The sequence below is a fragment of the Nicotiana sylvestris genome, chromosome 5 (genome assembly GCF_000393655.2).
Source record: "Nicotiana sylvestris chromosome 5, ASM39365v2, whole genome shotgun sequence".
Classification (NCBI taxonomy): domain Eukaryota; kingdom Viridiplantae; phylum Streptophyta; class Magnoliopsida; order Solanales; family Solanaceae; genus Nicotiana; species Nicotiana sylvestris.
In genome coordinates, this window is record NC_091061.1 from 18,236,454 (window position 1) to 18,263,887 (window position 27,434).

The following is a 27,434-nucleotide window of genomic DNA, read 5'->3' on the forward strand; positions in this document are numbered from 1 at the left end:
ATGTATATTTCGGAACTCGGAAGTGTGGTGGTAAAAATGCAAATGACAGACTAAAACTATTGTGATATGCCCATGTGTCAGGCTGTGTACAGCTGGCTGCCAGCTAGATGGCAACTAAGGTGTCTTAAGTTAGTTGTAATTAGTTGTTATTAGGCGGTTAGGACATTTTGTATATAAATGTCTATTAGTGGCAATGAAACAGTAGACCTCCGCTTTCTTCTTCTTCCTCTACAGTTCATTTCCTTTCTCTTCTCCTTAGAACATTCTAGATCATTGATGCTCAAAATTCATGAAGTAATTGCAGTATTTTGGCACGATAGAGCATTGATCCACAAGTAGATGTTCGAGGTTCACGATTGAAGATTAGCAGTGAAGGAATTGAATCAAAATCTGTTCATATTGCTCAGCTATGGCGGAAAAACTTTCTGTTGATAAACTCACCTACACTCATCCTATGTTCATGAATCCAGGAGATACACCTGGTATGATATTGATTCCTGTGAAGCTCACTGGATCGCAGAATTATGGAATGTGGATCAGATCGATGCGGATTGCTCTCATGGCGAAGAGGAAATTAGGGTTAGCAACTGGTACCTGTAAGCGAGAATCCTTTGAGGCAGAGTTGCATGAGCATTGGGACACTTGCAACGTGATCATCCTCTCATGGATCATGAACACGATATCAGTTGTCCTCCTCAGTGGAATTGTGTTATGTTTCTGACTCACACGCTGTTTGGCAGGATTTACAAGAGCGATTTGACAAAGTAAATCGCATGAGGATTTTTCAAGTTCATCGGTAAATTGCGATACTATCACAAGGTACTAATTCAGTTTTTGTGTATTTTTCAAAATTGAAGGTTGTGGGATGAATATGATGTAATGGTACCTCCACCTGGTTGTGATTGTGCTAAGTCTAAGGATTATATTGAACACTTCTATCAACAGAGGTTATTGCAATTTTTAGTGGTCTAAATGACTCGTATGACCAAGCTAGAAGGCAAATCCTGTTAAAAACAAATAAACCCACACTTAATTAGGCTTATGCTATGATAGTTGAAGATGAAAATCAACACTCTGTTGGTTTGAGTGTATCTGCTGAGAAAGGAGATCCAATGGCTATGCAGATGAATCGTGGATAGACTTATAAAGGGAAGCAACAAGCCTTTTGTAGTGTGTGACTATTGCAATATGAAGGGGCATTCAAAAGAGAATTGCTATAAGCTAGTTAGATATCCTACTAATTTCAAGCAAAGGAAGAAAGGACCCTATAGAAATGCTGCTTATGGGAGTAGAAATGTGCAGGTTCAGTTGGTTATAGAGGTCCAACTGGTTTTGGAGGACAACCTGGGAATGGTAGACAACCATTTACTGCTGTGAACAACACCTCCAACAATATGGAAGGTAAGACACAAACACAATACATCCTTGAAAGAATATTAGAAGGGAAAATTCCTCACTTTACTAAGGAGCAGTACAACCAGATTCTCGACTTGTTGAACAAGAACACAGGGTACAACACTCAGTTTAACATGATAGGTAATGGTATATATTGTTTTTTTATCGAAATTGACAAATGATGAATTGATTGTTGATTCAGGAGCATCACATCATGTAGTATCAAACAAAGACCTATTAGAACCAGATCATTTTTCAAGGTCACACACATGTGACAAGGTACATTTACCTACAGGAGCTAAGGCAAACATAACACATACTGGTGAAGCCTCTCTATTTGATAACAAGAGAATTACAAATGTGTTTGTGCTGGATTTTAAGTACAATTTACTATCTGTGTCAAAATTGACAAAGGAATTTATGTGTTCAGTAGCCTTTTCCCCTCACTTCTGCATCTTTTAGGAGTTTTATAGTGGCAGGGTGAAGGGTATTGGCAGAGAAAGAGGTGGTCTTTGCATCTTCAAGAGGGGACATGGTAGTGATGAATACACAGGACACAGAATAATGGCAATAGCTTGTAAAGAGGACTGCATCTTATGGCACAAGAGGCTGGGTCACCCTTCCTTGTCAACAATGAAATATATGAAAATTATACATAGTAATGTGGATAGTACTTATATAAATAAGTGTCCAGTTTGTCCTTTAGCAAAACAGACTAGATTGGTATTTCCTACTAGCAGCTCAAGAGCAGATTCTATATTTTGTCTTGTACATATGGACCTTTGGGGACCTTATAAAACACCAAAATTTGACAAAAAGTACTATTTCTTGATTGTAGTTGATGACTATAGTAGATATACATGGATTTACTTACTGCAACTTAAGACAGAAGTTATAATTAGTATCAAGTCATTCCTTGCTATGGTTAAGACTCGGTTTGGAGTCATAGTAAAGGTGATTAAGACTGATAATGGAACAGAGTTCTTCAACTCACAATGCAGCTCATTGTTTCAAGATCTGGGGATAGTTCATCAGAGTAGCCGTGTGCATACACCCCAACAGAATGGAGTTGTAGAAAGGAAGCACAGACACATCCTAAACATAGCCAGAACATTGGAATTTCAATCTAGAATGCCAATCAGATACCAGGGTATTTGTATTCAGTCTGCAGTATATTTAATGAACAGACTGAATTTTGTTGTGATCCAAGGAAGAAGTCCCTATGAACTTCTGTACAAGAAAAAGCCTTCCTTAACACATCTGAGAGTCATTGGGTGTTTGTGCTATGCAACCAATGTACTCAAATGAGACAAGTTTGGAGAAAGAGCTAGAGCTGCAATGTTAATGGGATATTCAGAGACTCAGAAGGGTTATATACTTCTGAACCTCCACACACATCAATTCTTTGTGAATAGAGATGTCATATTCAAGGAAAATGAATTTCCTTTTGCTAATGCATCCATCACAGTTCAGGCTAAAGTCCATGACACTCCTGCTCCTATGGAACATCACAACTTGTTTGATGATTGTTTTGCAGGTGAGGAACATTCAAATAGCAATGTTGATCAAGGATATGATGTTGTGGCACATGATTATGCCATTGAAGATGATATTGATGGGTAGAGTGGTTCTAGTGCAGAATAGGTACCCTTACCTACTGATGAAGAGCAATTGCTGACAGATACATCTGCAGCCTCATCTCTTGAGGAGTTGCTGGTTGAGGAGGGTGTAATGACACATGATTAACCTACAACTCTCAAGAGGTCTGCCAAAACAAGTAAACAACCCATCTGGATGAAGGATTATGCGATTCAAGGTGACAAGACTAGGACCAAACATCCCAACTCCAATCATCTGTCTTATGACAAGGTTACACCAACTTATCAAAGCTATCTTGCCAAATTCTCCACCTTAATTGAACCTCAGACCTTTACGGAAGTAGTTAAGGATGAAAGATGGGTAGAAGCTATGAAGCAGGAGATTAAAGCCTTGGAAGAAAACAAGATCTGGGAGGTAGTGACACTTCCTAAGGGCAAAAATACAGTTGGTTCAAAGTGGGTATATAAAAAGAAATACCAGGCCAATGGTGAGGTTAAAAGATTTAAGGCAAGGATAGTTGCAAAGGGCTATAGCCAAATAGAGGGATTGGATTATCATGACACCTTCTCTCCTGTGGTCAAGATGGTCACAGTAAGGACAATGATTGCATTAGCTGTCTCCAAGGGCTGGAATATGCATCAAATGGATGTGTATAATACATTTTTACAAGGTGATCTATATGAAAAGATTTACATGGAGATGCCAGAAGGATTCAAGAGACAGGGGGAGCAGAAAGTTTGTAGGTTGCTTAAGTCCTTATATGAACTAAAACAAGCATCCAGGTAGTGGAACATCAAACTAAGGGTAGCAAACGGATCGAGCCCGATAATCGTGGGATGGTCCTATGTGGGCTCGGGCTTCGTGGGCCGGGCTTAAATGGTTCCGGGCTTCGTGGGCTTTTGGAGGTAATCGGATCAGGACCGGGATCACGAACTAATGGTCCCGGGCTAAGCGGGCCGATCTATGATGACCCAAAAGGTCATCACTTGTGTTGCAAGTGCATTCAGTGTTCCGAGGCCTAAAAACCTCCCTTTTTACCCCCACCTTGAATTACGTGCATGGTCCGAACCTATATTCGGAAAGCCTTCTATGTGAAAATATGAGAAATAGAAATTTTAGAGTTAAAACTTTGATTATGGTTGACCTTGGTCAAAATTTTTTAGCAAACGAACCTGTATCCATGTTCCGACAATCCCGTATGTCTACAGTAAAATATGGGACTTGGGGGTATACCCGGAAATAAATTCTGAGGTCCCAAGCCTTAGAAATCAATTTTTAAAAGAAATTATTTTACTGAATTATCTAAGGAATAAAGAAAAGAATTAATGTTTGAAACCATTGTTATCGGGCCCGAATTTTGGTTCCGGAGCCCGGTACAAACTATTTATAGTATTCGAAAGATAACTGTGAAATTTGGTGAAAAACGGAGTTTATTTGACGTGAGTTGGACTTCCGGTTGAAGAGTTATGAACTTTGAGAGTTCTTGAGGAAAATGTTGAGTTTTGAAGTTTAATTCATGATTTTACATGTTATTTTGATGATGTGATCACATGAGTAGGTGCATATAATGTTTTTGAGTTAGTATGCACACTTGGTTTGGAGTTCCAAGGGCTCAGGTGAGTTTCAGGTAGGTTCCGAGATGTCTTAGGCTTAAAAACATAGGTGTTGCAGGTTCAGAGAGGTGGAAGGCCTCTGAACCGACCAGTGCGGTCCGCACAAAAAGGAATGCTGCTGTGGAGGGGCTTGTGCGGCCGTACTAGATTTTGTGTGGACCGTGGTGAGGGCTTGTACGATCGCACTAGATTCTGTGCGGTCCGCAGTGAAGAACAAACTAGTGGTTGGTTAATGAGACTCCTAGCTTAATTTAGATTGAAAACAAAACGGATTTCTGTATTATAGTTATAATAATAGTAATGGTTTCAAAGTAGATAAATGATATCCAAAATCGATAGGTTTAAACTACTCGTTCGACGAATAAAGAATTGATAGTGGTCCAATAAAATAAAAGCATCTACGTCAATTCATACCCATTACAATTTCATTCAATTAACAATTAAGAAGTATCATAAAAAATTGAAAAACTTCTTTTTTCCTGGTCAGGTCAATAAAGTCATGAAATTCTTCGTTTTAACGTTTCCCTGGTCCGATTTCGGAAGCCCATGTCTTTGGATCTACAATGAATTTTGAGATGATTCAAAAATGAAAGTTGTATCCCTTCGTGTCTAGTTTTCAGAAAGGTAAAGAAAGCACAAGTTGGACATCTGTAGATAAAGTTAAGGCTAAAATACTAGAACATGTCCCTGCAGTCAACCTGGTGAGCTGTGCGACCGCACTCCATTTTGTGCGGTCTGCACAGAGGGTCTGAGAGGGGTATATTTAAATGGTATTTTCAGTTATTTTTTATTTTTCAAAACCCCAAAAACATAAGAGGCGATTTTTCAAACAACCTTTCTTCTCCAAAATGTTGGTAAGTGATTTCTAACTCATTTTCTTCACTCCTTAACATCTTTTAACATGATTTCAACTCAAAATCAATGATTTTTATGGGGGAAATTGGGTGTTTTGGGTAGAACCTACATTTTTTAAAAATTGGGGATTTGGACCTCGATTTGAAGTCCGATTTCAAAATAAATTATATATTTGAGTTCATGGGGGAATGGGTAATAGGGTTTTTTTCGAACCTTGGGTTTTGACCATGTAGGCCCGGGGGCGATTTTTGACTTTTTGGGTAAAACTTTAGAAAACTCATTTTCATGCATTCAAATTGATTTATTTAGCGTTTATTGATGTAATTAAGTAACTTGTGACTAGGTATGAGCGAATTAGTGGTGGAATCAAGGGGAAAAGCTATAATTGAATCGTGAATTGTGTTCGTGGTATCGAGGTAAGTGTTTGGTCTAACCTTAGCTTGAGGGATTAGGAGTCGAGTCCTATTTGCTATGTGGTAATTATTGAGTACGACATATAGGCATGGTGACGAGTATCTATACGTTGGTGTCTAACATGTCCGTGAGTCTTATACTGTGATTATCATGACTTCGTTGTATCTATCATGACTTGGTAATGGTTTCTACTTGTTGTGTAAAGTTTGTGGAAGGAATTATGACCTATGAACATTGAGGAGCATTGGCTCAAGTTGCATAACGAATTGTGAAAGTATAAGTGATAATTGAACCTCTAGAGCTATGGCTCGAGTCGTGAAGTGAATTGTAAAGTAAAAGTGAGAAAGAGAATAGATCATTATGTTGTTGCCCTTGCCGGGCTATTGTTGATTTATTCATTATCTCCCTTGCCGGGATGTTGAGGTTATTGATGATGTTCCCTTGTCGGGATTTATTTATTAAATTGTTGTTCCCTTACAACGATCTTTATTGCAATTTCATTTATTCCCTTGCCCCATTGTTGTGATTGTTGTTTGGGTGAGGAAGAGTGTTAAAACACGAAGGGTGATGTCGTGCATTATTTGTTATTGTGAGGAAAGAGTGTAAAACACGAAGGGTGATGTCGTGCCGCATGATGTACCATTCTGTGCCGATTTTATTGACTATATGGTAAGGAAAGAGAATAAAAGCATGAAGGGTGATGCCGTGCACATTTTTATTATATAACTGCTTTGGTGAGGATGAGAGTAAAAGCACGAAGGGTGATGCCGTGCACACTTTTATTATATAACTGCTTTGGTGAGGACGAGAGTAAAAACACGAAGGGTGATGCCGTGCATTTGTTTATTTCTGATTCTTTGTTGATATCCGAGTTATGTTGATTCTTTCCTTACTTGATGCCTTTCTATTCAGAATTGTTATGTCCCCCACAGCATGCTCCCCCTCCCATATTGACTGGTTATTTCTGCATTTCTTTTCCGTTGTATATAATATATATATATATATATATATATATATATATATATATATATATATATATATATATATATATATATATATATATATTTGAACTGCATAGGTTTGTTTGGTAGTCTGGTCCTAGCCTCATCACTACTTCGCTGAGGTTAGGCTAGACACTTACCAGCACATGAGGTCGGATGTGCTGATACTACACTCTGTACTGTGTGCAGATCCTAGAGCAGCTTTCAGACCGTAGTGTGAAGGCTACTTTGAGTTCACATGGAGATCCAAGGTAGACCTATAGGCATCCGCAGGCCTTGGCATCTCCCTCTATCCCTATTTCTTGTTTCATTTTCCTTCTATTCAGAAATAGTATATTATTATTTCATCAGACTTTGTATGTAGTAAATCTTAGACCGTCTGTGAAACTGTGACACCAAATTTTGGGTGGTTGAGACTTAAGTAATCATAATAGACGTATATTTCAGATATTTAATTATTATCTTCCACTTAATTATTTAAAGTTCCGCTGTTTTCCTATTATTGCCTTACATTTGTTAAAAATGAGTAGTTGATTAATGAAGTAAGACGTTAAGGGTTTGGCTTGCCTAGCTCACACTAGTAGGAGCCATCACGATTCCCGTGGGTGGGAAATCCGGGTCGTGACAAGTTGGTATCAGAGCTTTAGGTTACATGGGTCTCACAGTTCACAGACAAGCTTAGTAGAGTATGAGGGATCGGTACAGAGACGTCTGTATTTATCCCCCAGAGGCTATAGAGTTAGGAAAACTTCACATTTATTCTTTCCTATCGTGTGGTTTGGTTTCTCAATGCTAATTGAATTTCTACTCTGATCTTTCGTAGATGCGAGAACACGCACTTTCTCATTCACTGACCAGCAGTCCGAGCCCCCAGCAGCAATTCCCATGAGGGGCAGAGGGGGAGGCCGAGGCCGTGCTAGAGGCCGAGGTAGGGGCAGAGCTCATCCTCGAGCAGCAACACCAGTGACGGAGCCTCAAGTTGACTTTGATGACGAGGTTCCAGCCCCAGCAGTTCCGGTGGGCCCAGCTCAGGTCCCAAAGGGGTTTATTGCTACCCCAGTTCTTCAGGATGCTCTGGTCTGTCTAGTGGGCCTCATGGAGAGTGTCACCCGAGCAGGCTTGCTTCCTGTAGCACCATCCGTCTCTCAGGCTGGAGAGAGAGACCAGACTCCTGCTACTCGCACTCCGGAGCAGGTAGCTCCCTAGATTCAGACTCCAGCGGTTCAGCCAGCCGGAGCAATTCAGCCGGGTGTGGTAGCTCAGACCAGTGATGGAGCAACTATGTCTGCCGATGCTTTGTGGAGGTTGGATAGGTTCACCAAGCTCTTCATTACTACTTTCAGCGGTGCATCTACTGAGGATCCCCAGGATTATATAGACAGCTGCCACGAGGTTCTCAGGAACATGGGGATAGTTGATACCAATGGGGTCGATTTTGCTACTTTTCGCTTATCTGGATCCACCAAGACTTGGTGGAGAGATTATTGCTTAGTTAAACCAGCCGGATCGCCAGCCTTGATTTGGGAGCAGTTTACACAGCTCTTTCTGGAGAAGTTTCTCCCCATCACTTAGAAAGAGGCCTATTGGAGGCAGTTTGAGCGCCTCCAACAGGGTTCTATGTCTGTTACCCAGTATAAGACCAGATTTATCGACTTTGCTCGTCATGCTCTTATCATACTTGCCACCGAGAGAGAGAGGGTGAGGAGGTTCATTGATGGACTTTTTCAGCCGATTTGTCTTCAGATGGCTAGGGAGTCTGGGAGTGAGATATCTTTCCAAGAGGCGGCCAATATGGCCCATAGAGTTGAGATGGTTCTGTCACAGGGAGGTGGTCATGGGTTGGACATGAGGCCCCGTCATTCAGGTAGATTCAGTGGTACCTCATCTGAAAGTAGGGATCATATGGTAGAGGACATCCTTCTAGGCCTTTTGAGTTAGCATTTCAGGTTTTTTACGGTGCTTTAGGTAGTCGTGTCCCTCAGATGCAGTATTTTGATTAGCAGTCCTATAGTGCACCACCAGCTCCTATCAGTGCACCGCCACTCCAGAGTTTTTGGGGTGGTCATTCAGGTCATCAGGGCCAGCAGTCCCAGCAACCGAGGGCTTGCTACACTTGTGGTGATATGGGTCACATTGCTAGATTTTGCCCTCGAGCACCGAGTAGCTCTCAGCATCAGGGTTCTCGTGCCATGGTAAAGGTACCAAGTGTTCCACAGCCCGCCCAGCTAGCTAGAGGTGGAGTAGAGGTTCTAGAGGTGGAGGTAGAGACACTAGAGGTGGAGCTCAGGCTACTAGAGGTGGAGGCCAGCCAGCAGCAGGCCATCCTAAAGATGCAGTTCAGGGTGGTGGGGCCCAGCCCTGATGTTATGTCCTTCCAGCCAGGCCCGAGGCTGAGGCTTTAGATGCAGTTATTATAGGTACGGTTCTGGTTTATGATAGAGATGCTTCAGTGTTATTTGATCCAGGGTCTACATACTCGTATGTGTCATCTTATTTTGCATCGTATCTGGTCATGCCTAATAATTCTTTGAGTGCTCCTGTCTATGTGTCTACACCGGTGGGTGATTCCATTATGGTATATCGAGTCCATCGTGCATGTATAGTTGTGATTGGGGGTCTTAAGACTCGTGTAGATTTGCTTCTTCTAGACATGGTTGATTTCGATGTCATATTGGGGATGGACTGGTTATCACCTTACCACGCTATCTTGGACTGTCATGCCAAGACTGTGACCTTAGCCTTGCCAGGTTTACCTCGTTTAGAGTGGAGAGGGATTCCTGATCATTCCACCCGCAGTGTTATCTCGTATGTGAAGGCTAAACATATGGTCGAGAAGGGGTGTTTGGCCTATTTGGCATATGTTCGTGATTCTACTGCTGAGGTTCCTTCTATTGATTCTGTGCCCGTTGTTTGTAAGTTTCCTGAGGTTTTCCCTTCAGACCTGCCGGGTATGCCACTCGATAGGGACATTGACTTTTGCATTGATTTGGCTCCGGGCACTCAGCCCATTTCTATTCTGTCGTATCGTATGGCCCCGCCAAAGTTTAAAGAGTTGAACGAATAGTTGCAAGTCTTTCTTGAGAAGGGTTTCATTAGACCAATGTTTCGCCTTGGGGTGCGCCGGTGTTGTTTGTTAAGAAGAAGGATGGGTTGATGAGAGTGTGTATTGATTACCAGCAGTTGAACAAGGTTACAATCAAGAATAAGTATCCATTGCCGATGATTGATGATTTGTTTGATCAGCTTCAAGGTGCCAAGGTATTTTCGAAGATTGACTTGAGATCTAGCTATCATCAGTTGAGGATTAGGGCATTCGATGTCCCTAAGATGGCTTTCCGCACTCGGTATGGGCATTATGAGTTCTTGGTGATGTTATTCAGGTTGACAAACGCCCCGACAGCTTTTATGGATTTGATGAACAGAGTGTTCAGGCCTTACTTGGACTCGTTCATGATAGTCATCATTGATGATATTTTAATATATTCCCGTAGCCGGGAGGAGCACGAGCATCATCTTAGAGTGGTTCTTTAAACCTTGAGGGATAGTCAGTTATATGCTAAGTTCTCGAAGTGTGAGTTCTGGTTGAGTTTAGTTGCATTCCTGAGTCATGTTGTATCAGCGGAGGGTATTCAGGTTGACCCGAAGAAGATTGAGGCAGTCAAGAACTGGCCTAGACCAGCATCAACTACAAAGATTTGGAGTTTCTTGGGATTGGCAGGCAACTATCGTCGGTTCATGGAGGGGTTCTCATCTATCGCAGCCCCGATGACCAGGTTGACCTAGAAGAGTGCCCAATTTAGATGGTCGGACGAATGTGAGGCGAGCTTTCAGAAGCTCAAGATAGCTCTGACTACGACACCGGTGTTAGTTTTGCCCACAGGTTCAGGGCCTTATACAGTCTATTGTGATGCATCTCGTATTGGACTCGGTGCAGTGTTGATGCAGGATGGCAATGTCATTGCCTATGCTTCGCGGCAGTTAAAGATTCATGAGAAGAACTATCCGGTTCATGATTTGGAGTTGGCACCCATTGTTCACAAATTGAAGATTTGAAGGCATTATCTGTATGGCATGGCATGTGAGGTGTTCACGAATCACAAGAGTCTTCAGTATTTGTTCAAGCAAAAGGAGTTGAATTTAAGGCAGAGGAGGTGGTTAGAGTTGTTGAAAGATTATGATATCACTATCTTATATCATCCGGGGAAGGCCAATGTAGTGGCCGATGCTTTGAGTAGGAAATCAGCCAGCATGGGCAGTCTCGCTTATATTCCGGTCGGTGAGAGACCGTTCGCATTGGATGTTTAGGCTTTGGCCACTCAGTTCGTGAGTTTGGATGTTTCTGAACCCAATCGGGTGTTAGCTTGCACGGTTGCTCGTTCTTCTTTATTGGAGCATATCCGTGATCGACAGTATGATGATCCCTATTTGTGTGTCCTTAGAGACACGGTGCAACACGAAGGTGCCAAGTAGGTTACCTTAGGTGATGATGGAGTTTTGAGATTGCAGGGTCGAGTTTGTGTACCTAATGTGGATGGGCTCCAAGAGTTGATTTTAGAGGAGGCCCATAGTTCCAGGTACTCTATTCATCCGGGCGCCGCGAAGATGTATCAGGATTTGCGGCAGCATTATTGGTGGAGGAGAATAAAGAAGGATATCGTTGCATATGTGGCTCATTGTTTGAATTGTCAGCAGGTTAAGTATGAGCATCAGAGGTCTGGTGGCTTGTTTCAGAGGATTGAGCTTCCCGAGTGGAAGTGGGAGCGGATCACTATGGATTTTGTTGTTGGACTCCCGCAGACTCGGAGGAAGTTCGACGCAATATGGGTCATTGTTGATAGGCTGACCAAGTCAGCACAATTCATTCCTGTGGTAGCCTCCTATTCTTCCGAGAAGTTAGCTGAGATCTATATCCGGGAGATTGTCCGCCTTCATGGTGTGCCCGCGTCTATCATTTTGGATCGAGGTACGCAGTTTACCTCGCGTTTCTGGAGAGCAATTCAGCGAGAGTTGGGCACTCAGGTTGAGTTGAGCACAACATTTCATCCTCAGACGGACGGGCAGTCTGAGCGGACTATTCAGATTCTTGAGGATATGCTCCGAGCTTGTGTAATTGACTTTGGAGGCTCGTGAGATCAGTTTTTGCCTTTAGCAGAGTTTGCCTACAATAACAGCTACCAGTCGAGTATCCAGATGGCTCCTTATGAGGATTTATATGGTAGGTAGTATCGGTCTCGGTTGGATGGTTTGAGCTGAGAGAGGCTCGGTTGTTGGGTACGGATCTGGTTTAGAATGCCTTGGACAAGGTTAGGATTATTCAGGATAGGCTTCGTACAGCTCAGTCCAAGCAAAAGAGTTATGCCGACCGCAAGGTTCGAGATTTGACATTCATGGTCGGTGAGCGGGTATTGCTTCGAGTGTCGCCTATGAAGGACGTGATGAAATTTGGGAAGAAGGGCAAACTTAGCCCTAGGTTCATTGGCCCGTTTGAGATTCTGGATAGAGTGGGAGAGGTGGCTTATAGACTTGCGTTGAGCTTATCAGCCGTGCATCCAGTGTTTCATGTGTCCATGCTTCGGAAATATCACGGCGATCCATCCCACATGTTAGATTTCATAACAATGGTCAACATTTTTAGCAAACGGACCCGGATCCATGTTCCGACGATCCCGGGAGGTCCGCAGTAAAATAGTGGACTTGGGCGTATGCCCGGAAATGATTCCGAGGTCCCAAGCCTTAGAAATCAATTTTTGAAAGAAATTGTTTAACTAAATTATTTAAGGAATAAAGAAAAGAATTAATGTTTGAAACCATTGTTATCGGACCCGTATTTTGGTTCCGGAACCCGATACAAACTTGTTATATTATTTGAAAGATAACTATGAAATTTGGTGAAAAACGGAGTTTATTTGATGTGAGTTGGACTTCTGGTTGAAAAGTTATGAACTTTGAGAGTTCTTGAGGAAAATATTGAGTTTTGAGGTTTAATTCATGATTTTATATGTTATTTTGATGATGTGATCGCACGAGTAGGTGCATATGATGTTTTTGAGTTAGTATGCTCACTTGGTTTGGAGTTCCGAGGGCCCATGTGAGTTTCGGGTCGGTTCCGTGATGTCTTAGGCTTAAAAACATAGGTGTTGTAGGTTCAGAGAGGTGGAAGGCCTCTGAACCGACCAATGCGGTCTGCACAAAAAGGAATGCTGCCGCGGAGGGGCTTGTGCGGCCGCACTGGATTTTGTGCGGACCGCGGTGAGGGCCTGTACGGCCGCACTAGATTCTGTGCGGTCCGCGGTGAAGAACGTTTCCCTGCAGTCAACCTGGTGAGTTGTGCGGCCGCACTCCATTTTGTGTGGTCCGCACAAGGGGGCTGAGAGGGGTATATTTAGACGGAATTTTCAGTTATTTTTCATTTTTCAAAACCCCAAAAACATAAGAGACGATATTTCAAACAACCTTTCTTCTCCAAAACGTTGGTAAGTGATTTCTAACTCATTTTCTTCACTCCTTAACATCTTTTAACATGATTTCAACTCAAAATCAATGATTTTCATGGGGAAAATTGGGTGTTTTGGGTAGAACCTACGTTTTTCAAAAATTGGGAATTTGGACCTCAATTTAAGGTCCGATTTCAAAACAAATTATATATTTGAGTTCGTGGGGGAATGGGTAATCGGGTTTTGGTTCGAACCTCGGGTTTTGATCATGTGGGCCGGGGGGCGATTTTTGACATTTTGGGAAAAACTTTAGAAAACTCATTTTCATGCATTCAAATTGGTTCATTTAGCGTTTATTGATGTAATTAAGTAACTTATGACTAGATACGAGCGAATTGGTGGTGGAATCAAGGGAAAAAACTATAATTGAATCGTGAATTGTGTTCGTGGTATCGAGGTAAGTGTTTGGTCTAACCTTAGCTTGAGGGATTAGGAGTCGAGTCCTATTTGCTATGTGGTAATTGTTGAGTACGATGTATAGGCATGGTGACGAGTATCTATACATTTGTGTCTAGCATGCCCGTGAGTCTTATACTATGATTATCATGACTTTGTTGTATCTATCATGCCTTGGTAATGGTTTTTACTTGTTGTGTAAAGTTTGTGGAAGGAATTGTGACCTATGAACATTGAGGAGCGTTGGCTCAAGTTGTATAACGAATTATGAAAGGTATAAGTGATAATTTAACCTCCAGAGCATTGGCTTGAGTCGTGAAGTGAATTGTAAAGTAAAAGTGAGAAGGAGAAGAGATCATTATGTTGTCGCCCTTGCCGGGCTATTGTTGATTTATTCATTAACTCCTTTGCCGGGATGTTGAGGTTATTGATGATGTTCCATTACCGGAATTTATTATTAAATTATTGTTCCCTTACCGGGATCTTTATTGCAATTTCATTTATTCCCTTGCCCCATTGTTGTGATTGTTGTTTGGGTGAGGAAGAGTGTTAAAGCACGAAGGGTGATGCCATGCATTGTTTGTTATTGTGAGGAAAGAGTGTAAAGCACGAAGGGTGATGCCGTGCCACAAGATGTACCATTCCGTGCCGATTTTATTGACTATATGGTGAGGAAAGAAAGTAAAAGCACGAAGCGTGATGCCGTGCACATTTTTATTATATAACTGCTTTGGTGAGGACGAGAGTAAAAGCATGAAGGGTGATGTCGAGCATTTGTTGATTTCTGATTCTTTGTTGATATCCGAGTTATGTTGATTCTTCCTTACTTGATGCCTTTTTATTCAGAATTGTTATGTCCCCCACAGCATGCTCCCCCTCCCATATTGACTGGTTATTTCTATATTTCTTTTCCGTTGTATATATACTGCACAGGTTTGTTTTGTAGTCTAGTCCTATCCTCGTCACTACTTCGCCGAGGTTAGGCTAGATCACATGGGATCGGTTATGCTGCTACTACACTCTGTACTGTGTGCAGATCCCGGAGCAGGTTTTGGACCGTAGTGTGGAGGCTACCTCCAGTTCACGTGGATATACAAGGTAGACCTGTAGGTGTCCGCAGGCCCTGACGTCTCCCTCTATTCCTATTTTCTGTTTCATTTTCCTTTTATTCAAAAATAGTGTATTATTATTTCTTCAGACTTTGTATGTCGTAAATCTTAGACCGTCTGTGACATCAAATTTTGGGTGGTTGAGACTTAAGTAATCGTAATAGACGTAGATTTTAGATATTTAATTGTTATCTTCCGTTTAATTATTTAAAGTTCCGCTGTTTTCCTGTTATCGCCTTACATTTGTTAAAAGAGAGTAGTTTATTAATGAAGTAAGAAGTTAAGGGTTTGGCTTGCCTAGCTCATACTAGTAGGCGCCATCACGACTCCCGAGGATGGGAAATCCGGGTCGTGACATGATCCCGGGCCTATATGGGCCTAAGTGGGTCTGGCCTAATTTTTTTATATTTTTTATCTAAAGCAATTTCTTGTAAATTATATAGCTTATATATATTATATATACTATATCTATATCTATAATATACATATATACTATATAAATTGCTTATATATATGTCCGATTTAATAATGTAAGATTCCTTTTTATCTTGTCGGCCATACTTGTAATTATTTTGTCGGCCATCTTACTGATAATATTTTTTTATCTAAGAAATATATATAATTTTTTTATATATAAGCTTTTTTAAAATTTTTTTTTTATCTAAGACAATTTTTTGTAAATTATATAGCTTATATATATATATATATATATATATATGTGTGTGTGTGTGTGTGTGTGTGTGTGTGTGTGTGCGCGCGCGCGCGCGCGTGTGTGTGGGGGGGGGGGCTAAGTGGGCTTGACCATTTTTTTTAAAAAACTTTTACCTAAGGAAATTTTTTTGTAAATTATATAGCTTATATATATATACTATATAATTTAGATAATTTACAAGAAATTGCCGTATATAGTATATTGCCTTATATAAGATTGTATATATAGTAGTATAGTATTATAGATATACTAAGTGTATATATATATAGTATAGTATTATAGATATACTAAGGGTATAATATATAAGCTATATTCGAATTTCGATATAACATTAGCTATATTAAGACACGTGTGTGTGTGTATATATATATAAAATGTTATATCGAAATGCGAGAGAAGGCCTGGACCGGGCTGATCGCAAATGCGAAGAGGCCCAGAAATCCCCCTTTGTCACAAATGCGACTCCCCCATCGCAAATGCGAGTTCGCAATTGCGAACAGTGGTCGCAAATGCGAGAGTAGCAGGTCCTGAAGGGTTCGCAATTGTGACATCTGCGACCTGCAAATTCATGACTTAGCCGAAAATCTTTCATTTTTCAAACCCTTTCAAAACATAAACTCTGTTGGGCGATTTTTCCAAGACAAGTACTCTTCCAAATCGATTGTAAGTCATTTCTAACTTGTTTTTATTAATCTTTAACATCTTTTCTCATGATTTCAACTCAAAATCAAAGGTTTTCATGGGGGGAAATTTGGTGTTTTGGGTAGAACCTAGGTTTTTTAAATGAGCAAACTTCATTTGTAGCCACTAGGGCCAAACTTATATCACCTGATAGCCACAAAATAACCCCTTACAAGTAATAGCCTCAAAACAATAACAAAGGCTAGCAACTGAAAAAACTGAAACTATACACTCAACGCAAACGAAAAGGAAAGCAGTCCTAATCGATTTTGTATCCTAAATTCACGCATTCAGTATGTGATCTTCAACCTCCAAACACTATAAAAGTCGCCCAATTATTCACATTGTGAATGAAATTCTAGGGTTTCTGAAGATTAAACCTAGAGAAGAGCTCCCAAAAATTCATGCTGAAATTCAAATTTTTTGCACAATTGCTGCCTACAATCAGCTTAATAGAGTTGAGATTTCGTTCTTAAATTATGAAATTGATACAAAATCGACAAAATAAACAAATGTCTATGGAGATTGTGAATGTTGGAACTACAGTTCCAACTTTGATTCTGATTTTACTTCAACACAATGGTGAATGGGTAAGTGAGAGTAAATTTGTTAATTTCCTTGTTAATGGCGTGTTGATCAATTCAGACTGTAGCTATAATTATTTTGTTGATGAGATATACAAGTAATTGGGTAGAGATTCAATTACGAGTGCAATTGAGATAAAATATATAATGAAGGATGGCTATGTAGCAATTCCAATATACAATGATATGAGTGTGCGCTTGTATATGGAGATGAAAAAGAAAAACCTGGGTATCACTGAATATCCATTATGCATAACATTGAAAACTGTATATTCAAGTGCTGAATGCTCATATTCAAGTTCATACTTGGGTGGCAACTTACTTGCAACAACTTCAGCTGGAAACTTACTCGCAACAACTTCAGTTGGTTTACAATGTCAGAATGTAGAGAAGTACATGGAACTAATATTGTTGAGATGATGGATAATCATGTAAAGGAAGACAAAATTGAGATATTGAAGGGAAATTGTACAATAGACAATCCACAACATGAAGAAATTGCATAAGGTCAGTTGTATTGGGACAAAGATACACTCATTAGTGTAATGAAGCACTACGCAATACGGAAAAAATGTCAATTTATAGTGGATAGATCATCTACAACAAGGTATGATTTCTACTTATGAGATTCCACTTCTCTGTAATTTTTTGTATACAGATCTGTATAAAAATGTATAATTATTGTATAATAAGATTGCACTTCTCTGTAATTTTTTGTATACAGATCTGTATAAAAAATGTATAATTATTGTATAGTGAGATTGCACTTCTCTGTAATTTTTTGTATACAGATATGTATAAAAATTGTATAATTATTGTATAGTGAGATTGCACTTCTCTGTAATTTTTTGTATACAGATCTGTATAAAAAATGTATAATTATTGTATAATAAGATTGCACTTCTCTGTAATATTTTGTATACATATCTGTATAAAACATGTATAATTATTGTATAATAAGATTGCACTTCTCTGTAATTTTTTATATACAGATCTATATAAAAAATGTATAATTATTGTATAGTGAGATTGCATATGTATACTGCTTGTTTATTTGAGACCCAAGTGTAAAAATCTGAAGAAATGCATTATCATAACACTCTATTTTAAATAGGTATTGTCTTACATGCGTGGATGAAAGTTGCAAATGGAGTCTTAGATCTTTAAGTCTACACAAATCAAATGTCTTCAAGGTTAGACGGTTCAATGATGTTCACACTTTCCCAGAGATGAGTAGACTGTTTTCACAACGTCATGCTACTTCGTGAGCCATTGCAAAAATGATTTGCAACAAATATACCAATCCAAAAACAATATACACTCCGACAGACATCATGAGCGACATGAAACAACAGTATGGGATTAATATGAGTTACATAAAAGCTTATAGAACAAAAGAAAAGGCGCTTGAACTACTAAGAGGGATACCACGTGAATCTTATAGAAAACTGCCAGGTCACTTGTATATGATAAATATGACAAATCGTTGTTCTGTCACAAGGTTACTTAAATCAGAGGACGGGTGCTTCATGTATGTTTTTATCTCACTAAATGCATCAATCATAGGATGGAAATACTGTTACCCTATCGTAGTGGTTGATGGGACATTCCTCAAATCATCACACAGAGGAACAATGTTAACAGCTAGTGCACAAGATGCAACAAGTGAATATGTTGCAGACTCGTATAATAATTGTATATGGTATAGATAGTTCTTATTTGTGTATAACAAAAATAACATGTGGATACTTTCTTATTTGCTTAAGCAGGTAAAAATTTTCCACTAGCATACGATGTTGTAGATTCTGAAAATGATGCTTCCTGGGAATGGCTTTTTGAAATGTTTAGACAGGCCTTTGGGGAAAGGGAAAGGATGTGCATCATATCGGATCGTCATGCAAGCATATTGAGAGGTGCTTCGATTGTGTATCCAGAGGTATCTCACTGTGTATGCATCTTTCATCTTTGGAATAACATAAAGAAGCATTTCAAGAAGAACCATGACCGGCTGGGGGAAGTATTTTTTGCATTGGCCAGAGCATACAAAATTGAAGATTTTAATCGCCTCATGGAAGATATGGACAACATTGATAAGAGGGTAAGGGGTTACCTATTCCAAGTTGGTTATGAAAAGTGGTCTATAGTGCATTCCACTGTTAATAGATCCATGGTGATGACTTCAAATATTGCCGAATCACTCAATGCAAGGAACTGAGAGGCAAAAGAGCTACCAATCATGAGTTTGCTAGATTACATGATGAATTTGGTTATGGAATGAAATAATACAAATAGAATGACTGCAATGAGTACATTTATTGGCATAGGACAAAAATATCATGAAGTACTGAAGGAAAATAGCTATTTTGGCGCAGAAGATGACGGTAAATATTCTTTTATCATGTCTTACTTCATATGCCGGAGTAACATACTTTGACAAAAATGCATTAATACTTGTCATATCCCTGTTTTAGTTTTACTAATAATATCTATTTAAATTTAGGTGAAGCCTTCAACCGATTATGTATCTGTAGTAATGGATGCTGAACAAAAGCGGAACATAGTCTGCATGCAAAAAAGAGAATGCTCATGCAAACGATTTCAAGTGGATGAGATTCCTTGTCCACATGCTATGGCAGTATTGGACTACACACACATGGAAGCACCCAAATATTGTTCTGCCTATTACACCAAGGAATACTTCAAGAAAACATATAAAGTGCTAGTTAATCCACTTCCTGATGAAACTACATGGGACCTTCCAACAGAGGTGTTAGATAATGTGGTCCTACCACCGATAGTGAAGGGCAAACCAGGAAGACCGATGAAGTCGCGACGCAAGAGACTTTATGAATATCTGTATACTTAAACTGTTACATGTGGACTGTGTGGAAAACAAGGACATAACAGAAGAACATGCAGGAATGCTCAAGACAACTAGTAGATGCTGCTACAGTGATTTAGTATTTTGTAAAAAAAATTCTTCTGAATATTGCAATTAGAATATTGGAAAAATAATGAGATTTGCAATCAGATTCTCTCTGATGTATGAATTAAGATTCTACTTTTTGTCATAATGAAAGTATTGGTAGAAGTTTTATTTCAAATACTATTATGGATGTCACTATACAAAATAATATACAAAATAGATGACAATATATAAAAAGACCGTTACTATACAAAAATATACAAAAAAGACTGTCACTATACAATTTATATGTAATATTTTGTTCCTATACAAAAAAAATAGAAAATAAACTATAGTTATACAAAAAATATACAAAATAGATGTCACTATATAAAAACTATACAAAAAAGAGGGATTACCAATTAAATATACAAAATAGAAATTGTATATATATACAATTACATACAATATAGTCTGACGATCCAAAAAATATACAGATAGATATACAAAACTGCAGTTAACAATATCTAATACTTATGCTATAGTTAATGATGCCACGGTGCTTAAGATTGTAAAGTTAACTGGCCCAATGCAACAGGACAGGTTTTAAACACTTTCTTATTACCTATTCACTGACATAATATGAAAACAACAAAACCGTAATATCTCAAAGAAAATGAAACTTGACCATAACACATCCAGGAGGTCTAGTATTACATTTTGATTTATTCAAACCTTCAACTCTGTCATAATGGTAACTGACATCATTACATTCACTGGTCAAGAAGAAACTATATAAAGATTTGAGCATCTGCCATCACTAAACCTGTACATTCCAGTACCCCACCCACTACAATTACTTCTTCGAAGTGGGTAGAACTCTTTCTAAGGCAAAAGGTCATGTGTGTGCCACGAGTGCTCTTAACAGGGAAAAACAAATAGAGATCCTGGAAATACACAAAGCTTTAACATTACAAGCAACATATATTTCTTGCATGCCTTTCCAATTTGCAAAAGCTGTTGAAAATGCAAAAGTTGTTTCAACATTAGCATTTCAAACATATTGTTCAAAGACATCCCAAACAAAAAGCATAAAATGTGATATAGGTATGCAACTGTATCCTATCATAGACAATATAAGAACCAAACTACTTCCATCTTAAAACTACATGTGAAATTTCTGTTAAACTATTCCAAACTACTTCATCTTGCCCTTCAACTTGCCCTTTTTCTTGATATCCTTCAAAGTCTCGTCATCACCAATATGCATCTTGCCCTTTTTCTTGTTATCCTTCAAAGACTTGTCATCAACAACGGAATGCGACTTGCTCTTTTTCTTGTTATCCTTTTTTATCTGATCCTTCAATCTACCAGTAGACTTATCATCACTAGCTGCATGTCCTCTTTGTTTCTTCACTCCATAATCCCATAGCAATATATCATATCGATTCCGTATCCCGTCAATATCAATAGATTTAGGAATACTGCTGCCTTGAATGATGTACTCAGCAAATGCAACAACATAAACACCACAATCACTACATACAAGGTAGCACATAAACATTGAATAAAAGTTAGGATAATATCCAAATAGGAATTCATATACCAAAAATGAATAAGAATAAAAAATATTCAATAATAATTTACGTGTTATCTTGCGTTGGCAACCCATCAACGACATGAATCTCAAAAGGATCATTGGCGGGGATTCCCATAGGATTCTCCTTTGTGTCCCAAAAACCAATACGATGAAGGAAATATGGGAGCAACACTGAGTATGGCTCAACTGATCTCCGAACTGCACTATTCTGTCGTGTGCCACTCATGGAATCATATACATAAATGCGCTGATCTTTGAATGACAATCTCGCCAATATCCAGTGCCACTTATCGGACAGATTTATAGGGAAAAGGATTTCATCAACAGTAGACCAAGGAACATTACATCTTAAAAAATACCCAAGTATGTACTCAACAATTAGATCTGTTTCAGTAATCAAATTCATGTCTCTATTTTTCTTCAAAAACTCCTTGTACAAATTCGAAATCAAGCAGTTAAACCAACAGTCAGTCGTTGTGAACATCAACACCATACTTCTCGTTCTTTCTCAAATAGTAAAAAATTACATCAATATGCTAAAATGTGAAGAATATACACAGTCAGAAAATTACAGTATGAGAAAACTAAAAATGTATATCACCAGTTTATATTTTACAGTTAAAGTGTTGACGTACTGAATCACACAAGGGTAGGCCGGGATATGCAAATGTGAAGAACCATTTTTTTCTCCAATATCATCAACTCCAAATTCAAAGATTTTATTTAGCTTATTGCCAGCCTCTGTATAAACACCGTCCCTAATGAATCATGATAAAAAGATATGGTTCATAACACGAAATAAACAAGAAAAAAAAGAAATAAGAAAAACCCGAAACATAAAACTTACGGCGCATTAGTCCTTAAGCCTCTATTGATGAAAGTGTTCCACTTACACAATACTTTGAAATCAACAAGATTGTCAACATTTCCCTCAAAAGGATACTTTATAGTCAATATGGGCTTCTTTGACTCAGTTGGCTTGTTTTCAACAACTTGGATGGTGCCACCAGAGTCAAATGTATTTATGAATGGTGACTTCATGACCCTTGCTGGTTTCCTTTCTCTAGGGTTCATTTCAGGTGTGTCATGATCAACAACAACTATATGATCTTCCTGCATAGTAGCAATATTTTTCTCCACTCCTAAACAATCACCATGTACAATATTTTGATTTAAATACTTTTGGGTGATTGCAGTTATTTGAGCCTCAGCATCAATACTCCAGCTATTGTCCTCACCACCTTCCTCACAACTAATTTTACCAAGTTGTACAGAATCATCCACCAAACTCCCCATATTAGAAGTATTTTTGTCACAAAACTTTGGGTGATTGCAGTGATTTCAGGCTCGACATCCTCAATCCAGGCTTCGTCATCACCAACACCTTCACTACTTTTACCATCTTGTATAGAATCCTTCACCACACCCTCCATAACATCAACAGTTTGCTCTAGACTTACCTCATTGTCAACATTTTTCTTTACAACTTCTTCAATACCAATATTTTTCTCCATAACTTCCTCACTACAAAAATTATTCTCTGAAAATTCCTTATCATGATGGTTGTCATCTTTTTGATTACCCTGTTCTGAAAAAATATACAACAAGTTGTAAAATTATAGTAAAAGGTAAAAATAACAAATAAGCATAGTCATGAGAATACCTTTGAAGCATTGTGTACACCTAGAGCTTTAAAAAACTTTTTAAATGAGGAAATCATTAAGTTCTCCAAAGATGAAACCTTGTCGTTTACCTATAAAAGGAAAAGTGAAACCGAATATCAATTAAGTTGTCAGAACTGCTCAAAGACAAAATAGAATTGTACCTTCTTGATTTCACTTCTGAGAAGTTTCAGCTCTTTCTTGCTTGAATTCAAGTTACTGGACTGTGGATCCGGATTCTCATTGTTGATAGATTGTGATTCTGGCTTATTTTTGGAGTGCTTCTTAGCATTTGTTTTAACTTCAGCCACGACTCCAGATTCAATATGAATCTCATTTTTATCTTCACAAACCGGGATAAAATCATCTAATTGAAGCCTTGTTTGTTCATCATTTGTTGGGGAAATGTTACCAAACACCAACTACAAATAAATAAATAAAAGTTAGCAATCACCAAATGTATCAGAAATGCATAATTCATGTATCAGAAATGTATCAGAAATGTATAATGCATGTATCAGAAATGTATAATTTATGTATCAGAAATATATATCTTTTACCTGCTCCTGACTTAAAAGAAAAAACTCTTTCCTCAACCTCTTAAACGTCACCTTCTTCTTTACTTTCCAGTTAAGTATGCGTGACACAAGATTTCCAATCCGGCAAGCGAGGTTTTTGCGAGTATAGGGGCAGCATTCATAAAACCAACACTGGAATGTCAAAGGCAAACCACCATATCGGTACATCTCTCTCCTACTACGAACCTTATCCTTCATTGAACCCAACGTAGCATGAAAAACCACTTTTCCGCAAGGGAAAGTCTCAAAATCACCAGATTCAACCAACAGAAAATTATTCTTTGTTATCAAATCATCATTCGTAGTAGAAAACAGGAAACTATGAATGAAATACAAATACTGCAATCTTTAATGCATCCTCATCAGATTTCTACATCTTGTTTAAAAAACAGTCAGTTAACGATTTCTTAGACACTTTTGACATACTTGGAAAGTACAATTCCATCAACCGACTCGACTGGACAGATTCATAATCCTTATTGGGATCACCATTACACTTTAAACCTGTAATAATACAAAACTCTGCAAGTCCAAAGTGAAACTTGGTGCTATTCACTTTAATCCATAACTCATTATCTTTAGGTGACACTACTTCCCTAAGCAATAGTGAATGGATAAGTTGGTTCTGTATAAAAAATTCGGGCAAGTCCACAAAATAACCAAAACATGTTCTTCTAAACATCTCAATCTGCTAATCATCCAAATTATTTTTCAAATGTTCCACTATACTGCAGTTTGTATGCACACTGATACGGGTATTATAATGATCAGCCAAAGGAACATAGTAATCCCAAAGCTGCAAACAACACAAAAATATAAATATATATAAGCTTCATAACAATCACAAATACACACTTTAAACATTTCTTATACAATATGTGGATAGATGATACACTTTATATACAAAAGTTGCACATTACTTATTGACGTGATACACATTATATACAATATGAAAAAGAATGATATATTTTATATACAAATCTGGAACATAACTGTCATATTGGTTAAATTTCTACATATTAAAATAAACTAGGCGCATACAAGTCAAAGTTATATCATTAAAAAATACCTTCAAATCAGATGAGCTAGAACATTTTTGATCAACATGAACTTTTCTCTTTTTTGATGGAACATCATCCCCATCACTTTTAGCCTTCCTTTTAGAACCTTTATCCTTATCCTTCACAACATCCTTTTTCGCTATTTTAATTTTTCTTTTGGAACTTGTGCCTTTTTCAACAACTACATGCTGAGCAGTGTGTGACCTCATTACTCTATCGCTGGGAGTCCCGCTATGAGAACGAGTCCTTCTATCAACAGGAGTATTTTGCTTTCCTTCACTAGGGGTATTTTGCATTGCTTCAACAGATTTATGGGTTGCATGCCCCCAAATCGCACCCAAATTCTGGTAAATCTTCAAAATCGTCATCGTCATTGCTAATGAAATTAGGGTTATACTTCACTAATTTACCGTTAATTTCAGAGAATTTGGAGATGCCTTCATCTTCCTTTTTTTCTTCAAAGACTTCTTTTCTCCCATTATAGAGATGACTATGAACAAAAATCGGAAAACCTAGAGTCGACTATGAAGAAAAATCGGAAAACCTACTGAAATTTTGACTTACATTGAAACCAAGAGTAAAAATGCAGAAGCTGTGTTTAAGGAAAAAAAGGTGGTTTGAGAGAGCCGAGTTAAACGAGTGAATTCAAAAGCGTGGGTGGTTTATGGATTATGGGCTAGTAGATGTAATAAGATTGGGCCGGAGGGACATTTCGGGTCCAAGGGTAAAACTTTGGGCTATTAAACTTTTGAAGGGCTATACAAGGTAGTTTTCCCTTTTTAAATTTTGTGGATTTGGACCTTGATTTGAGGTCCGATTTCAAAACAAATCATATATTTGGGTTCATAGGGGAATGGGTAATCGGGTTTGGTTTGAGCCTCGAGTTTTGACCATATGGGCCCGGGGCGATTTTTGACTTTTTGGGAAAAACTTTAGAAAATCTGTTTTCATGCATTAGAATTGATTCATTTAGCATTTATTGATATAGTTAAGTAACTTGTGGCTAGATACTAGCAAATTGGTGGTGGAATCAAGAGGTAAAGCGATAGTTGAGACTTGAATTATGTTCGTAGCATCGAGGTAAGTGTTTGGTCTAACCTTAGCTTGAGGGATTAGGAGTTGTATCCTATTTGCTATGGGTTACTTGTTGAGTACGACGTATAAGTATGGTGACGAGTATCTATACGTTGGTGTCAAGCATGCCCGTGAGTCTTATATTATGAGTTCTATGACTCCGTTTGTATTGTTCATGCCTTATGTGATAATTTCAATTGTTGAGCAAAGCTTGTGGAAGTAATATTGGTATTTGAATATTGAAGAGTGTTGGCTCGAGTTGTAAAATGAATCGTGAAAGTATAATTGACAATTGAACCTTATAGAGCATTGGCTCAAGTTGTGAAGTGAGTTGTGAAGTAAATGAGAAAAAGAGAAGAGGATTATTATATTGTCTCCCTTGCCGGGATGTTGTTGCTTTTAATGCTATCTCCCTTGCCGGGATGTTAATGTTTTCGATATTGTTCCCTTGCCAGGATTTGATTGTTGTACTATTGTTCCCTTACCGGGATTTTATTGTGATTTCTTTTATTTCCTTGTCCTTATTTCTTGTGATTGTTGTTTGGGGTAAGGAACAATGTTAAAGTACGAAGGGTGATGCCATGCATTGTTTAGTAAGAGAGTGTTAAAGTACGAAGGGTGATGCCATGCATGATTTTGTGAGGAAGAGTGTAAAAGCACAAAGGGTGATGCCGTGCCACATGATGTACAATTTCGTGCCAATTACAATGATTTTAATGGCGAGGATGAGAGTAAAAGCATGAAGGGTGATGCCGTGCAGATTATATTGATTCTTATGGCGAGGACGAGAGTAAAAACACGAAGGGTGATGTCGTGCACTTGTTTGATTTCTAATTTTTGTTGATAATTGAGTTATGGTGTTCCTTATATTTACCTGCTATCCTCCTATTATCATTTGATGTTTCCCTGCAACATGTTTCTCCCTCCCATCCTTAACTGTACATTCTTGCTTTTATTTTTCGATGTATATGATTTAATTGCACATGTTTATTTGGTAGTCTGGTCCTAGCCTTGTCACTACTTCGCCGAGGTTAGGCTACGTACTTACTAGCACATGAGGTTGGTTGTGCTGATACTACATTTTGCACTATGTGAAGATCTTAGTGCAACAGCTTTCAGATCGTAGCTTTGGGTGGCTGCCTTAGTCCATTCAAAGATCCAAGGTAGTCCTGCAGGCGTCCGCAGGCCCTAGCGTCTCCCTCTAACCTTTCATCCTAATTCATTTATGTAATTCAGAAACAGTGTTGTATTTATTTTTCGGACCTTGTTTGTAGTATTCCTAGACCGTCTGTGAAGTTGTGAACAAGTTCTGGGTAGTCTTTGTTTAAGAAATTTGTATTGGAAATATTTAAATGGTTCTATTTGTTTCTTCCGCTTGTTTAAATTACGTTGTTTATAAACTATTGATTCATAATTGTTAAAGGTTTAAAAATGGGAAAAAGGTAAATTGTTCAAACGGTTGGCTTGCCTAGCTTTCACTAGTAGGTACCATCATGACTCCCGAGGGTGGAAAATCCGGGTCGTGACAAGTTGGTATTAGAGGCCTGGTGGTTTGTTCTAGAAGATTGAGATTCCTGAGTGGAAGTGGGAGCATATCACTATGGACTTCGTTGTTGGACTCCCACGGGCTCAGAGTAAGTTCGATACAGTGTGGATTATTGTTGATAGGCTGACCAAGTCAGCACATTTCATTCTGGTGGCA

At 38.6% G+C, this 27,434-nt stretch overlaps 4 protein-coding genes across 4 annotated transcripts; 3 read left to right on the forward strand and 1 right to left on the reverse strand.

Annotated features, from left to right (window-relative positions):
• The first annotated feature begins 409 nt into the window (after positions 1-409).
• Positions 410-972, forward strand: LOC138868319 (uncharacterized). The gene is made up of 3 exons (XM_070145864.1): positions 410-649; positions 741-796; positions 858-972. The coding sequence occupies exons 1-3, from the start codon at positions 410-412 to the stop codon at positions 970-972; spliced, it is 411 nt and encodes a 136-aa protein (XP_070001965.1).
• A 17,224-nt stretch (positions 973-18,196) lies between these two features.
• LOC138868320 (uncharacterized) lies at positions 18,197-19,068 on the forward strand. The gene is made up of 3 exons (XM_070145865.1): positions 18,197-18,308; positions 18,420-18,518; positions 18,623-19,068. Exons 1-3 carry the CDS (start codon positions 18,197-18,199, stop codon positions 19,066-19,068), a joined length of 657 nt encoding a protein of 218 aa, XP_070001966.1.
• A 160-nt stretch (positions 19,069-19,228) lies between these two features.
• LOC138868321 (uncharacterized) lies at positions 19,229-19,719 on the forward strand. The gene is made up of 2 exons (XM_070145866.1): positions 19,229-19,234; positions 19,354-19,719. The coding sequence occupies exons 1-2, from the start codon at positions 19,229-19,231 to the stop codon at positions 19,717-19,719; spliced, it is 372 nt and encodes a 123-aa protein (XP_070001967.1).
• A 1,237-nt stretch (positions 19,720-20,956) lies between these two features.
• Positions 20,957-25,032, reverse strand: LOC138868323 (uncharacterized). Its single transcript, XM_070145867.1, has 11 exons — positions 24,667-25,032; positions 24,327-24,393; positions 24,035-24,101; positions 23,580-23,916; positions 23,184-23,441; positions 23,022-23,111; positions 22,621-22,941; positions 22,206-22,471; positions 21,975-22,116; positions 21,406-21,788; positions 20,957-21,296 (listed from the first exon to the last, which is right to left on the reverse strand). The coding sequence occupies exons 1-11, from the start codon at positions 25,030-25,032 to the stop codon at positions 20,957-20,959; spliced, it is 2,637 nt and encodes an 878-aa protein (XP_070001968.1).
• Between the last annotated feature and the right edge of the window lie 2,402 nt (positions 25,033-27,434).